The 16,094-nt window shown below is 48.1% G+C and overlaps 1 protein-coding gene across 2 annotated transcripts in view; it reads right to left on the bottom strand.

The window, feature by feature from the left end:
- The window catches only part of doc2b (double C2-like domains, beta), a 35,570-nt gene that overhangs the window by 3,119 nt on the left and 16,357 nt on the right, over positions 1-16,094 (bottom strand). The window contains exons 3-8 of one of the 2 annotated variants that reach the window (XM_086131699.1): positions 11,632-11,655; positions 7,678-7,752; positions 7,422-7,531; positions 4,739-4,865; positions 1,866-2,023; positions 811-892 (exon numbers count right to left, since the gene is read on the bottom strand). In XM_086131699.1, coding sequence (XP_085987825.1) covers positions 811-892; positions 1,866-2,023; positions 4,739-4,865; positions 7,422-7,531; positions 7,678-7,752; positions 11,632-11,655 — 576 coding nt within the window. The remainder of the gene's footprint in view (positions 1-810; positions 893-1,865; positions 2,024-4,738; positions 4,866-7,421; positions 7,532-7,677; positions 7,753-11,631; positions 11,656-16,094) is intronic. The other variant, XM_086131701.1, reaches the window with a different exon arrangement.

Here is a 16,094-nt window from a genome sequence, read left to right as displayed (position 1 = left end):
TGTGTCTCTCCTACCTGGCCCAGCTGCCCACCGTACCAGTGTTGTTTTTGGAAAATCACAACTACCGCGAAACAATGTTGGCGTGAACGGACGATTCGTGACGGGTGAAGCCGCAATCTCCAACCAAATCGCAATCAAGATCCGGAATTGGTGGGGAGGCCTTCGTTGGTCCAAATGCTTTTATTAGCAAGAATCGGATGCCGAGTGAAACGAGTTCTCAAGCAAACTACGCTGCGTGGCGGAGAGGACTTGTCCTTTATTGATGCAAATCTGGTCTGCAAGTCAGATTACACAATCGTGGTGACGTATTACAGTCACGTTGAGACCAAGTGGCGTTTCAACGAAGGGGCTTTATTGGTCCCAATCTACCTTTAGGAATCAAAAGGGAAATGTAATTAATTGATTATTTTTTTCTGGATTACTACAATTATGCTATTTAGATAAGATAAGATTTATTTGCATTATCTCAAGTATACAAGATTACGAACAAAGACGAGAGTGACTGGGATTTAAAACTAAATCCAACTGCAAATGTCGGAGACATGTAGTGGAATATTACAAAATAAATGGAGATCGGGGATCGGGTGTTAAAAGCCAAACGTATAAGCGCGAAATGGAAGAGGGAGTCTGAACGCATTTTTCGGAACAAAATGAAAAAAAATGAAATATTTCGTCTCACCCACTCTTGACTGGCTTTGGTACGCGCGTTGCTGTTTTGGTTAGCAACAGCGTCCAAAAGGCCTCGGCCTCATGTGGGTGCTTTGGAAGGTGTGTGTGTGTGTGTGGGGGGGGGGGGGGGGTAGTTGATACCTCGTTGAACTCGGGATTAAGCGTCTTCTTCTTGACGGCCGTCTTGTGCTTTGACTTTTTGTTCTCGTCGGGCTTCAGGTACCTGCGGCGAGCGCAACAGCAGCACGTCCGTTACCGCGTTGCGCCACCAGGGGGAGCGGCGGCTCATAATTCAATGATAAGAACAACATTTTACAAGAGTCACGAAATAATAGATTGCAACAAAGAGTTGTAATCTCACAGACGCAACCGCGCGCGGGATTGGCACGCGACCCTCGCAGCAGCCTTGTCATGTGCGCCGCGCCGCCACTCTTTTGTCTTTTTGCCCCTTTCATAGACGCGCGTCCATTCCCGTTTCCGATTGCATTTCCCAAGGTAACGCGGCGGCGATTGCTTTGGCATCAAAAGCGAATAAGCGACCCCGAGGAGCCGAGCCGCTGCTTGGAAAAAGACAACCAAACGCACGCTGGTCCCATCGCGTCGTTTCGAGCGGAACCAAAGGCAATTTTATGCCTCTTTATTTATTACGCGCACGTAGTCATAGATGGAGATATGCGTGTTCTCCCGTCCCGCCAATCGTCAGGTTGTCCTTCACGCACCCCAAATCTGTCGGACAATGACGGTCGCCTCTCCCGATGCTTTTGTTGCGGAGGCGCCGTTGGAAATTAATTGGCTGGCCGGATCAAAGCGCTCGGGCGCCGGGAGAAAAGAGAGCAAAACAAAAAAGAGCTCTCCTTGAAACCGGAGCTTTGATGCCACTCGATGTAATCACGGGCGAGCGGGGCCGTCCGTCCTTTCGGCGCAAGTGTCAAAAGCGAGGCGATAACGACGCATTAGGACCGGTAGGCGCGCCGACGGGAGCCATTTGTTGCGAGGAACAGCGGCCGTGCGCGCCGAGTCACCGGCTCAACGCGTTTCGACCAGAAATGAAATTTGGTCGGCATGCCCATCATGACTGGACCCACAAAAAAAAAAAAGTGGAAACAAGCCATGGCCCAAAACACACAGACCGACCTTTTTTTGGAGGGGGGGGGGGGGGGCTCATTTTGCCAATTCCCGACGTGGTGCGTACGTACGTTTTCACGTAGGGGTCGGAGAATCCGTTTGCATCCATGGCGGCGAGGTGGGCGCAGCGTATGATGCCCACCACCAGGCACGACTTGAGGGTGTTGTATTTGAGGGAGATCATGATGCGCCCTCGCTCCTCCAGCGACTTTTCCTCCGTCTTGTTCACCTGCAAACAAACATGACAAAGAAACCGATGAAAGCAGCCAGGCCAACCGCCAAACAGGGAACTCCTTCCCGTTGGTGGTGGGGAGCGGGCGGGGGGGGGGGGGGATTTGCTTGACGTCCGCGTTCATATTTTTCGCGTTTGTATTTCTGAAGTGTGACAATCCAAAAGTAATGCGACTGACGGTTGCGTTTGGAGGGAGGTAGTCCCGTGCATTCGCTCTCCCCACTCGCTTATCGTGCCACTAGAATTGCCTTTCCGACAGGCGCACACGCAAACGGCTCTTGACGCTCACTCCGTGGAAGACTTTTTTTTTTTCTTTTTCAATGCAATTTCCCAGCAAGTGACCCCGCAGTCGGCGATTGTGTGAATATGCCGTCCCTCCGCGCGACAAAAATTATCAATCAAATGTGGCAACGTTTATTGAGTTTTTTTTTATTTTATTTTTTGCTGTATCAGCAATGCGAAATGCAGGCATAGCCATTGAACCCCCCCCCCCCCCCCCCCCCATACACATCAAGCTTATCAGGAGCTATTTGAAAGTGCAAACGCGGGCTTTTTTTTTCTCCCTTGAGTTTGAGCCATTTCCAATGAATGATCGCCAATTCGTTTGGACCGGCATGTTTCATCTGTTTGCAAATTATTTGGAAAAAGCACAAAGCCGGCGACTTAAAGTCACTGGAGGGAGCGCTCATTTAAATTTTGTCGTAGACTGTGGAAAAAGATTTAAGAAAAAAAAAAAAAAAGATTAATTTGTCAGCCTGCTTCACAACCCCCGCTTTTAATTAAAAAATAAAAATGGGATTTTTCTTTCTCGAGAATTAGATTCACTTTTTCTGATCAATTACTTTTTCGAATAAAAAGAAAATTGGAGAAAAAATATGTATTTTTAATTCCGGAAAATACATTTTTAGACATAGACACATTTTGAGAAATCATAAGCCCTCTAATATTCTCCTCGTTATTTTTGCCCCCCAGATAAGACTTTGTTCTAAAAATGTTGACATTCCCCCCCAAAAGAAGATCATATACAGTACCACTGAATTGAAGACCGCACCACTAAGAATACGATGGACCTCTTGGCGGAACCTGTTTGGCGCCGTTTAAGTCTGTATTCCAGATTGCGGTTATTCGAGCGCACAAAAATTACAAATGCGCCGATATGACGAATGAAAGCGGCGTCTCCAAGTCAGCAGATTGTCTCAGCAATGTGGTCCAGAAAGTTGACTTTAGGCTGACGTGGGAAAAAAAAATCAACCTCGACCCGCAAATATAGAACATTTTCAGCATGGCAAAAAAAAAAAAATAATAAAAAATCCATCTCCCCATAGCTCTCCATCTCACTCGTCGGCGTGACTTTGCGTGGGAGCCGCACCGCCTGCGTTCACAGCGGGAAACTAATCCGACATCACGTCGGCATGCCAACGGGCGTCCGCCTGCCTGTTCTGCCGTTGCTCATTCACGTTGCCGTCACGGTGTCAGATGGTCGCTCGGACGGACGGACGGATGCGCGCACGCCCTTGCGGCCGTGTGGGGAATATGACGATGACGGGAAGCCAGGATGGGGGGCCGGGGGGGGGGGGGGGGGTCGAGGCATCTGAGCGGAGCGGCCCTTCACTTGCACCGAGCATCAATTGATCGGGGCCCTCAACAAACGAGCGCGCAAGACGTTTGGCCACGATTTGGAAGCTATCGGACAAAATCTCGAGGGACCCATGACTCTAGCCCAATCGATAAAATATCAATTAAAATGTCAGCTTCAAGCCAAAATGGCAGAATTGCTTTGATTCTTTTATTTTTTTTGTGGGGTCTACTCAGAAAAGACACGCGTACCAAAACATTTTCCTTGCCTGGAGGAAAAGTCAATGAGCGTCGGCAGAGGGATCTGCTCATTGTGAATGAGAATGTCAGCATCGGCGCGCCCAATGCCGGCCGTGTTCCCAGCATATCGACTCGGTTCCAGGTATTAGCCAGTGCCCTGAGGCTGTGCTTTTTTTTTCCCCTCCAAAAAAGATATTATGGCGGGAAATAAGACGACGATGTGCAGGCCTGTCCCTCTCACAAATGACATTTCCGAGCAATACAAAACACGGGTTTCTCCTTTTTTTTTTTTTGCTCAAAATGAGGAAGGCACACATAAATCTTCCGTTGTCTCACGACGGAGTAACGACGCAGGAGTGCAGAAAAGCGATTCAAAACATGGATGGACAAACAAATGGCTCGTTCATTTTCACGCTCGAGTGGAAAGTGGGGGGGGGGGGATGCTTCCTATGCAGACACAAAAACTTTGGCTTGAACTCAAACAAGAATGAGTTCCAAATGCAAAGAAAGCCAGTCGACGGAGTTTGGTTTGTTGAAAGCTTTCGAAATAATCACGGCGTGTCACAGGCCTTGCCTGGAACTCGACAAACACGAACGGGGGCTCAGGTGGAGTCCATTCAATGAAAAAACAAACAAAAAAAAATCGTATTTTGTTTGAATCGACCTTGATGAGGGAGGTCTCTGCTCGGTGTTGAAAAAAAAAAAAAAAAAAAAAAAACAGCGTCGCGCCGTCCTCGCCGAGCTCATTGAAAAGTAAAGCAGACAGCCTCTTTTTGTTCAGGTTCGTGGTCGTTACTTTGATCCGTTTATATTTAGAAAAGCTATAAAAAGGGCCCCGAAAGGGCCGGACATTTATTTTTAAACAAGAACAATGAAACGGCAGACTGAGCCACTTACAGGTAGTTGCTTTTCCAGACAGTTGTTGAAGTTCTTGCTCTGGTTGGGCTTCAGCTTCTTGAGGGGGATCCGCGTCTCACCGATGAACTCGTTGTGGCGGAATTTGTCCTCGTCGCACACCGAAATCCTGACCGGAGGACACAAGCAAATGCCACAGACGCAGATGATTCGGTTCCGTGAGGAGGAGTTTGGCTCGCGTGATTCGCTGGCCAAAAACATTCGCGGACAGAAGATGATTCTAAGATTCGAATCCCCGACTCGAATTTGCAGATCCGTAGACGCTTTGATTCAGTGACCCCCCCCCCCCCCCCCCCAAAAAAAAACAATGACCCAGAGGATTTAATTTGCAGCACAGACCTGAAGAGTCGGGCAGACGAGTCTGGCTCTGATGTTTCTGGTGCCAAAAACCCCGCAGACAAGGTTTAGCGGACTCGGATGATTCGGCTCACTGGCTCGAGTAAGAGACTTGCCAGGAATGCGACAGACTCGCACGGTGCGGTTCACTTGATTCAAGTTAGCAGACTGAGTCCGATGATTCAGTTCACAGAGCAGAGTCAAACGATTTGATTCACTAACTCGAGTGAGCAGACTCGGCAGATTCGCTTGAGGGACTCGAGTTTGCGGATCGACCGGAAACGCCGTCGCTTCGCTGACTCAAGAAATGAGTCCAATAGAGCACGCTGGGATAATTAAGACGAGCGACTCAAGTCGGCGCACTCAGCGGATTCGCTCGACTAACTCGAGTGAGCGGACTCCAACGATTGGATTCACGGAGTCAACTTTGCAAATTCGACGACTTCAACAGAAAGCGGCGCATCCGCAAAGCTGACATTTGCGGCATCGACGTGCCTTTCAAGTGCTTCTGCCCGCAAGGACGCCTTGGCCTTTGGCCACGTACTCAATTTTGCGTCCTATCTTTCACATCATTACCATGAAATGACAGGAGAGGGAAAAAAAAACAAACACACACACACACACATACACACCAGAGAAGTACGGATGGACGGGTGCTGCCGAATTCAATTTAGCCCAAGAAATGATGTGGCGTGCGGAAATGTGCGAGGTCTTCGCTCGGCGCTGACTGCGTGTGAAAAGGCTTCATCAGCAACGGGCAGGCGCCGTGCGATGGCGGCCGCGTCGAGCGCCGACAAGGCGGCGCTCTTACAAATCATAAATTCACGTCACCACGTTGTCAACAGCTCGCGTCGAATAAAAGCAAACGTGGAGAGCTTTTGTGATTCATCTCATAGCGTGGCGAGGACCACCCCCTCCCTTTTTTTTTTTTTTTTTGGTTGCGATGTCAGTTTTTTGTTGTCAAATTATGAAAATTGAGTAGTTGTCCGCCCCATGATGATCTGATTCATTTTTTGGAATGGTGACGCTTCCAAGAATCAAAACTAATTGGGAGTTGTTCTCAAACAAACGGAAATTGGGAAATCACTTTTCTAAGAGAGCGCGACACTTAAAGTGGGTACATTTGAATCACATTTGGTCCAATTTTCAAAAACCAACACAAAAAATTTGACATTGTCCAATCTGCCCCCCCCCCCCCCCCCCCAAAAAGAGTGACATTTTCCATCTGGGATTTAAATTCCGAACTCAAATAAACAGTGTGGTGACATTTTCAAAAACTAACCAAAATATTTAGTAAAAACCTTTTTTTATCTAAATTTGCCCAGCATTTTCTACCTTTCGCTTTAAAATGCAGGAAATTTAAATCTTTTTAAATGTGTTTAAAATCATAGATCTGACTTTGATCTTTACACTCTGTGGCACATCTTCAATTTGGCATCACAAAGAAGGCGCCGACGGCAGGCCGATGTCGAATCAGAGTGAGATGGAATTCTCTCAAACTAACGAGCGACTCCGCAATCTCCAAATCTCTTCAAACGGCCACTCAGCGTTTTGAATGTAAGGACGGCAAATAATTAATGGCCCTCGGAATGATGAAATGAATCTCATTAGCTGCAAAGTCTTTTTTATTTTTTTTTCTCCCCAGAATTGGGAACAATGAAAATGGATTAGCATTTCGGGACTATCCATTTGAGCTTGAGTGACAGCTGTAAAGAAGCCAACGGGAAAAGGCAAGAGAAGAAAATGTGGTGAAGAAAGGGCCGCTTTAAGTTGGTCTAAAGGCGAGCGGGATGTTGAGCAAAGTCGAAAGCGCGACTTGGCCGTCCGCTCAGCGCCGCGCTCCCCTTTTATTTTTGTCAAAGTGTTATCAAGCGCCGCGAGTAGGTTGCATAATCCGATGCATTGTGGTAAGTAATGTGCGGCGTAGGATTTCTTTTGAAAGCTTTTTACGAGTGGTTTCTATGACGACCACCGCCTTTGGAACTTTGGACCAATCTAAAAAATATATGTATAAAAATACAACATGGGAAGACTGACAGCAAATTTCAAAACGGAGTAACTCCACAATTACTGTGATTAATATTTTGGTCGCCGCATGCATGATGAGTGGACCCACAAAATAAAATTACAAAAAAAAGCCTCATGACTAACACCGACTTGTGAAGACGCACCGTTAAGATTCCAAACGCGAATAACTCAACCATGAAACCGGTTTCACGTAGCAACATAAAACTTGGTAGCCCACATCGGTTATGAATGGACCCACAAAAAAAAAAACCAAACAAAAAACAAACAAGTGTCAGGTGAAGTTTAGTCCAGCAAGGCGTACCTGAGTGTTTTTCGGACCATATCTTCATCGGTGATGCCGTAGTAGGTCAGCGTCTCGCTCCAGACGGGGTTGAGCGTGTTGTGCAGAGTCTTGGTTCGAAGCTTATTGGCCTGCCGGACAGACAGTGGGACAGACTTCACCAGTACGATGCCACCGCGCGCGCTCTTCCAAAGCGCAAACGTATCACATCGCGTTGTTAGCCACGAATAGTCGCTGACGTTTTTGGACGATGCCTATCGGCATGGTGAGAACATACCTTACTGGCACCCGGTAAAAGGTGCAGCTTGACGTAGGGGTCCGAGAGCCCGTTGTGATCCATTGGCTTGAGCCCCTGCAACACCCCCCCCCCCAAAAAAAAAAAAAAAAAAAAACCAAAAAACAGATAGGATAAAGATATGAAAATGCTCGGATCCATATCAATCCAACCAATAAAGGGTTGAATTCAGTTTTGGTGTGGTAGAACATTTTAACACAGCTCATTTGTTTGAGTCACACGGTTGTACGGTGCCAGTTTTAATTAGGCACGATAAGTTAAAAAAAAAACATTTGAATCACTTTTCAACACCTTTATCTATTTCTGACACCAAACAGACGCTCAAAGCTCGGAAAAGAAGAGCGGAAGACCCCCCCCCCCCCCCCCCCCAGTGCGAATGCGGCGGCGAGGACTCGCAGCGGATGTGAACAGAAGGCCGGTAGGAGCGTCCAACAACGCCGCAAACTCGGCGCCAAATATTCGACGGTGCTCACCCGGCTAACATTGTTCTGAATACAGTTGAACTTTGCCCCACAAAAGAGGAAAAATGCCTTCGCGACGATGAACAGTGCGAAGCTAACTGCCGCCGCGCAAAGTCAATTAAAACACAGAAACGTTTTTTTGGGAGTCGCACGGGAACGAAACGTTTGTTTTGTGTATCGCCCCAAAAAAAGATGGCAGTCACAAACTCAAAGTCATACCATGTCCTGAAGCTGTTATCTTCAAGGTAAAAACAAGTAGCGCCATCCGGTGGACAAACATGACCGATAAAGAACTCATTACGATCAACGCAAGACCGAAAATGGCATTTTCCATGCTTTTGAACTGCGATTTATTTTTCTTCATCCGCAACGTTTTTTTTTTTTTCTTTTCGTGATTTTGCCACATGAGGCCAATTGACGGAAGTGAATGACTAAATCAACATCCTCTGCATTCACTCAACGTCCCCCCGGTATCTCTTCTGAAGGGTTTTAATGGCCAACTTGACTGACACGGTATTATCGCGACCGCCGGGGAAGTAAATAAAAGAAACCTGATTTGAATGTCTTTCCATTGTCGCCGCGCCACCACGCCGCGCTGAATGACAAACGGCGAGCGGCCGGGAAGCATTAGTCAATTTACAAGCCCAATCTCCTCGCCGGCCGTGACCCTGCCGTGTCTCGTCCACCGCCTTATTTCCTCTCATTCCTGGGTGAATCATTGCCCCCCGCCCCCATATATATATATATATATATATATATATATATATATATGAATCTCTTTCATGAGTAGACCGACCAAAACGTCTCAGGAAAAGACACGGAAAGACTGTGGCGGTGAATTTCAATGACTAGTAACGAGTAACTCTGAAACCATTTTGACTCGAGTACATTTCAGAGTCCATCTATGAGTAGAGTGCGGGAGATTAATCCATACTTCTTTTATTTTATTTGTCTTTTTTTTTTTTTTTTAGTATCTAGAGTCCTAAGTAGAGTGTCGAAGGGACAGCTGCAGCGGCGCGGGGTTTTGGACACTCCATTGATCGTAATTATGGATTCATTAGAGACAGACGACTGTGGCGAAAAGGCAGATGGGCGACATGCATCACAATGTCGCCAACGGCCGCCAGCAAGAGGAAGAAACATCTGCTGGCGCTTATAGCTAATAAGTCGCTTTTATTTCCCAACAGGTTCGGGAGAGTCCGTGACGACACGCGGATTCAATTGATTTCATTAAAATTTCAATGCTAACGGTTGGTCGGCCAACACGTAAAATGACAGCAACTGACATGGAAATCGGGGAAACATTTTGGGGCGAAAGTGATCATATTTCTTTTTCAAGAGCTTTGGTATGGATCCGATTAGTTTTTTCACCAAGAGTAGTTTGCGCTAAAACTACTGGCTGGGTCACGAGTTTCCATATCTGGCAGTGCCTTGAGATGGAAGTTGAAGTTGACCACTCTCGCAACTCAAAACTCACATTTCAAATCACCGCCACAAATATTCTCACCATGCGTTAGCATTCCACTCAGCTGACGTTGCCAAGTCAAAGCGACGGACGTGACGTTTTGAAAACACAAGGTGTCATTGAAACACTTAGTTTGATGTTTAGTTTGACAGTGAAATTCAACTCGGAGTGGCATTCAACGGCTTGAAGGAAGATTTTTGGAAGATGTTTTTTTTTTTTCCCTCTAACGCCCTACGCCCCCAAAAAAAAGCCCTCTCAGTTTTTCCTTTTTTTTTTTCATGTGAGCCTTATGTAGAAAAACAAAAATGTTGAAGCCGTTTAACCTTGGTGGAGGTCTTCCCTCTCAGAACCTCAGCGGTCATTTGTGATTCATCACACTCAAACACGGGTGCGTTCACGCCGGCTTGTTTTGCGCGCTCTCACACACACACGCACACGCACACACACACACACAGAAACAAACAAGACACACTCTCATTTCTCGCGTGGCTATCGGCCTCCTCGTCAGCGCGGCATACGTCTTGATTATCATATCAGACCGGGCTGGGGACACCAAGGCGGACGAGCCATCAATCACGTAAAATCAGAGGAAGGCTACGACAGGACCATCAGAGGTGGCTCTGCTGCCATCTTGTGGTATCTATTCATCTTCCTAAGTGGCTGTCGGCTATTATTATTATTATTTTTAACAGGACCTAGCGAGGATCAGCTTGTTCCGTAAGACTCTCGCCATATGTTCCCAAAGCTTGGCTAACATTGTCAACGAACAAAATAAATAAGCAAGTCCTAGCGACTGGGAATTCAGGCTGCCGCGGCTGCTTTAGAGTGCCTCGTCGTCACCTGTGAGTGCATGCGTGTCACGGAGGGAACGGCTTGACATTCTCACATTTATGAAGCCTCATTTCGTCCAGTTGCAGATTTTTTTTTTTTTGAAACAGGTGTTATTTATTTTCAGGTGGCAGCAACAAAATATTTCGACTTGGTGACTTGCCACCTCAGTGGAAGATGGATTTCACCCAGGGCGTGAGGTTAACGCTAAAGGAGTTGATTTTGTTGGGGGGGGAAGCACCTGGGGTCTTTGACGCCAGCGCTGAGTAATGGCGGCGGGTAATGTGGCGAGCGGGGCAGATGGGTCCAACTGATCACTGGCGAGCGTCGGCGTTGATGACGCCGTGGCCGAGGGGGGGGGGGGGGGGGGGGGCGAGCAGAGCAGAGGAGTTTGGGCTCGGGGTCGTATGGGGACGGGCTGTGTTGATGGAAAGTCATTTATGGTGGCGGGAAAACAAAGCGGCGCACGCGGCTGAGGCAGGGGAGTGTCAGAGCCGGCCGGACGCAGCCGGCCAAAGGGTCCTTAGCGAGAGTTAGCGTTCAGGCGTTTGCACTCTATCGCAGTTTGAAGTGATAGTTTTTATGGGTTTGAAGTTCTCGTTTTATCGGCGGGGGGGTGAAGGTCGAGCCCTGCCACAAAAAACGAAAATCACCCGTTGAAGATTTTAAATGGATCTCTTGCAATTTGAAACGACGTCACGCTGAGATCCGTTCCCTATTTTGTGTTTGTTTCTTTGATACAACGTGACTTCGTTTAGTATTTCCCCAAAAATATCCGCATCGTGGGACGAAGGGCAGAGCGTTTTCAGAAAAACGTGTGCAACCACGAAAACGAGCCCCCCCCCCCATTAAAAAACAAAAACAAGCAAAAAAAAAAAAAAAAAAAACAAACAAGTGGGCATTCAACAAATATTTTTGTCGATTTTAAGCATGTCAATTTGAGCGGCAAAATCACTGGTGTGAAATTGACCCGAAAGACACAAACGGAACGGGAGGGACCGTCGAGCAGGTTCGGGTTCAGGACGCTCAGGTGTGGAATCACAATGAGAGGGAAGTCAGAGGGGATAGGGAGGGGGGCTGCGGGTGGGCTGTCAATCAGGGTCCGGCCGGTGGGCGTGGATGCTCGCGCGGATAAGACATAACGATTTCAGTCAAGGGTTGGGGCTTATCTGACGGGCTTACCTTCTTGTATCGGGGAACGGGAAGCTGTTTTGTGTGCGTGTGCGTGCATGTGTGGAATGGAGCAACACACGGACATGAAAGCATGCAAAAAAAAAACCAAACAAACAAAAAAAAGAGTGAGTTGGGGAAGAAAAGACAAAAGAGTGATGAGACTGAAAAACAGAAACGTGACAGCGTCATACACAAAAGCTAGAGCAAATAAAAGTGCCGTGGAACCTCTCAAGTTGAACAAAGGCCGTCTTTCGAAAAGCAAGTCATGTTAAGTTTGAAGGGAAAAATGTCGCCAACCCCCCGCCCCCAAAAAATAAGAAATACAACCCTTCATTAATTGTGATATTCGTTAGCATAATTAGCATAGCGCATCCATGCATCGTTAACCAACGAATGACATAATTACTCGCCCTTCTGAAGACGCCCAACGGTTGCGTCGTGGAGATGACACACAGGAATGACGACCAAATCTAGACACGATTTGGACATTCTCACATGGGGTGTACTCACTTTTGTTTCCGGCAGTGAAGACACGAACGTACACCGACGACTTTACATTGGAGCAAAGCGCGAGTTCTTCTACGCCGTCCCCTCGTCATTGTTTTTTTTTGGTTTGTTTTGTTTTATTTGACCCCAATGCACATTTTTACCGCCGCTTTCGTATATTGGAGTCAGCACGCGACCCAGTTGGCGTTTCACTTTCTCCATGACATACACCGACGGGCCTTTCAGTCTGCGGTTACCACGGTTACACGGCATCGCTCGTTTGTCGCGCCGCAACATTCTCCGTTGCTATTGGTGGCGGCGTCGCGCAAGGTCGAGGTTTTGATGCGAGCGAGGACAAACACAAGTGTTGTTGTACGCCGCGAAGCACAAACGCGTCGCGCCGCCGAGCAAACGATTCGCCTTCCAAATGATCACGCTTCAGAACCCATCGCGGCTGCCCTCTCTGATCTTCGCCCGGCAACAGATTACGCCAAAACCTTGCTGGAAATAAAACAATCGCAACCTCCGGTTGTCAACTTCAGCTACCGAGCAATCACGCTCTCACAATTGAGCCACTGAGAACTACGGCGGGCTGGCTCCGTTTCGCTCATTTTGAAAGTCGACCTGAAGGTTTGATTTCTCCCCAAAACTGATCGCACCCGCCCCGACGCACCGCCCTCGCATCTTGCCGCGGGAAAACAAAACAGATCGATGCTAACATCTAAGCTGGAGCACCGCAGACGGGCTAATGCAAATTAGCATGGGGGGGGGGGTCGCGACTTGAATGGTCACCGATCACTTCAAATTCAGACTCGCCTGAAAAGCCACGTGAAAAATAAACAGCGCCGGGAACACTGGACATGTTTTTTTTTTAAAAGCTTAGTGTTCTCTAGCGAGCGTAAACGTAGGTGTGCAGGGAAAGCAAAAGGCAAAGCAGAAGAGGAAGGCTCCCCCATGAAAAGATGCCAGCCGGCGTGTGTCAAGGTTGGTTGTAGTGTAGGCGGCGAGGAATTAAGACGTCTCGGGTCTTCCATTCAACGCTGACACGGGGTCTGACTCACCCAATCGACCCAAGAGGCCCCTTCTTAGTTCTTGCTAAAGGTAGCCACCCAAAGCGCACAGGAAGTCGGCCGTTTTGCTTTCAAGCAGACGTTCTCGTCTGGTTCTCAGCATAAAACGCACAACTCAAACGCTATTCAGTCCACAAAGTCAGTTTCTTTTAGGAGCATGAAATTTTGGTCGTCGTCTATCGTGAGTAGACCCGCAAAAACCCAGCAGGTCATCCATTTTGGTTTGACACGTTGCCGGCCGGGTTGGGTTGCACCTCTCGGACGTTTTTGAAAAATTCACGAATTCAAAAAATGTTCACGAAAGAGCCCGAGTGACATTTGGCAAGCCCGTCCCTCTTAAGTAGCGCCACCGAAAAAGTCTCACCAACCCACGCGCGCCACGAAAGAAATAGGAAGTCTGCCATCTTGGTTCTAAGCGGGCACTTTGCGGTCGTGTTCAAGAGTCCTTCAAAGACGAGCTGTTCTGCTTCCTGATTTCATTCGGACGGCAAGCAAACTTGAAGCTCGGACGCGAGACAGACGTGTTTGCCTGCGGGCGGACGAAGATACTTTAACTCCACCAACAGACTCGGATTTAATGTGGACCGGAGTGAAAGCAGCCTTGTTTTCTACTTCCTGGAAAAGCCGCCCGACCAAACAACCCACCTCAATTTGGCCCTGATTTAATTAGCGCAACAAGAACAGAGCAAGGGAGCCGAGCGGGGGGTGGTGGGATGTGCGTGTGTGACCAACGTACGAGACATTTTTGCTCCTTTGCGCACTCAAAGGCAGACGGGGGAGTGGAAATAACCTCATTTGTCTGAGAATGAAAAGACGGCGGGGGAAGGCAGGGGTGGTAATTGCTTTAATCAAGGCGAGTTGCGGAGGTAACATTTTGTGTCTTTGGCGCATTAGCACGGAAAAGACCCGCTGATTGCTATGCAAGACTGATGACGCGACGGCCTGACTTGAACGTACAGATTGAGCCGTGCCCTTAAGTCAGGTCGGGGTCCTTGGTTTTTTTTTCGTGTTTTTTTCTTTTTTTTTTTTGGACGAAAACTAAAAAACCAAAGCCTCTGGAAAATAGATGCAATAAATCACCGGGTCCTTCTGCCCACTTGGCAGCAGCGAGGCTAAAGCCTGGAATGACTCACAGGAGAGAGCGATGGGGCTGCAGAAATGGAAGCAAAAACTGCCTTTGGACAGAGGCGGCAAATGTATTCGCCCTGCGTACTTACGTAAAAGTGCAGATGTTTTACAGGGGGGGGGGGGGGCAAACTTCAAAATCAAACTAGTGATTCAAATCTTAATCTCTAATTGTAGTCTCGTGGACACGAATGTGCCTTTAAGAGGCGGAGCCAGGTCGGGTTTCGCAGCTTCTTGGAAGTTAACGCTTCAACGGCAGCTTCTATGAATTGAAATAATTCGGTTTTTGGTTTGGGGGTGGGGGGGGGGGGGGGTTAGGTTGTTTATCTTTGCAGTGGCGCGGCCAGCGATTCGTTGGGGATAGGAAGTGACGCGTGGAAAACTCGTGCGGCAACGTCGTGTATTTCTTTTGTGCCAAGAGGCTATCGGGCATCTGCAGATCGTCAAGGTTGCCGTGCCGTTTTATTTCTCTGCTGATACGACGGAGTCGCTTGCAGACGGCGCTCTTCACCCTGTCAGGTGAGATTAATGCCGTCGTCGGCGGCAAAGGCTGCGGTTTCACGCCTCAAAGTGAAACAGATCAAAGCTGCTCAATGAAGGAATAAAGGAGGGGGGGTGGGGGTAGGGGGGGGGCTCCCCTCTGTTGGCATTCAATGTAAAGCCTGCCAATAAGGGCCAAAGCCATGGGCATTTTGCTCGCCTTTCCCACGGCAGGACGTGTGAAGGCGCTGTTCAGTGATGACGCATCGGAGCAGACCCGAAAAATCCACGCGGCGTGCTATTAATATTGACGCGGGCAACATATTGAGAGCGTGTCAGGGGCGTTATGCAAATTTGGCTTTGATTCGCCTTCTCCCTCGCTGCTGTTTATGCATCAGTCAAGGGAAAATGTCAGCAGTCTGTCACTGCCGTGAAATTACCATTTTCAATGGCCAATTGATCTTTCAAATTTAGCGCCGTACCCAAAACGACGCCCGTGCTAAAGGTTACTCCAAAGGCTGAAGGAAGGAACGAAGGGCGCCCCGATTCTCTCGACTTATTTTCTTACAAAGCGGCGGACAGTTGGAGCGTCGTCACACGACCCGAACCGATTTTGACCAAATGTTGTCGAACCAATTCAATTGCTAACATCTGACATTTCTGCTTTTGCGGCCTTTGGAATCACGGCTGGAACAAGATTACCCGACACGAGGATCAAAACAAATGTCAAACTTCCTCCCATGATTAGGGCGTGGCTAATTGAGAATTTTTGGGAGGTCTGCTACGGATAGAAATAACGAGCAAATCGAAGTGAAACGGGCGTTGAACCCGAATTTTGAGTACGTTTCCGGGGGAGCGTTGCTGACGTGGTGATGGCCAGTTCAACCCGATAGTGGCAAGACCGCCTGCGCTTTTGAGGACTTTTTGTGGGGTCTCCATTTGATTGACAGGCATACCAAACCTCATATCGCCATTTGAAACAGGCCCCCAAAATGACGGGGCTACCCACCGGGCAATGGCCAGTAGGAGTGAGGCGCTCCCTCTTTTGAGTAGCGGTCAAGAGGCGAGCGGCGCCATTTTGGACCAACTGGAGACGCTTCATGGATGATTGGCTGACTCCAATATAAAGCGCGTGACAGTAATCCGGCACAGACGTGACACTAAATGCAAGCGGCTTTGGGGTGAGATGTTTTTTTGTTTTTTGTTTTAAATTGCAGAGGGCTTAGCGACCCGACGACATCCAAACAGATCCTGAAATGCTCACTTCAAAACAATACGGCAGACTTACTTCCTGTATGTGACTGAAAGGTT

Source organism: Hippocampus guttulatus, chromosome 15 (assembly GCF_054856545.1).
Source record: "Hippocampus guttulatus isolate MCC_2025c chromosome 15, RoL_Hgut_1.0, whole genome shotgun sequence".
Taxonomy (NCBI): domain Eukaryota; kingdom Metazoa; phylum Chordata; class Actinopteri; order Syngnathiformes; family Syngnathidae; genus Hippocampus; species Hippocampus guttulatus.
The sequence above is the reverse complement of the archived record's forward strand: the minus strand, read 5'-3'. Positions and strand labels throughout refer to the sequence as shown.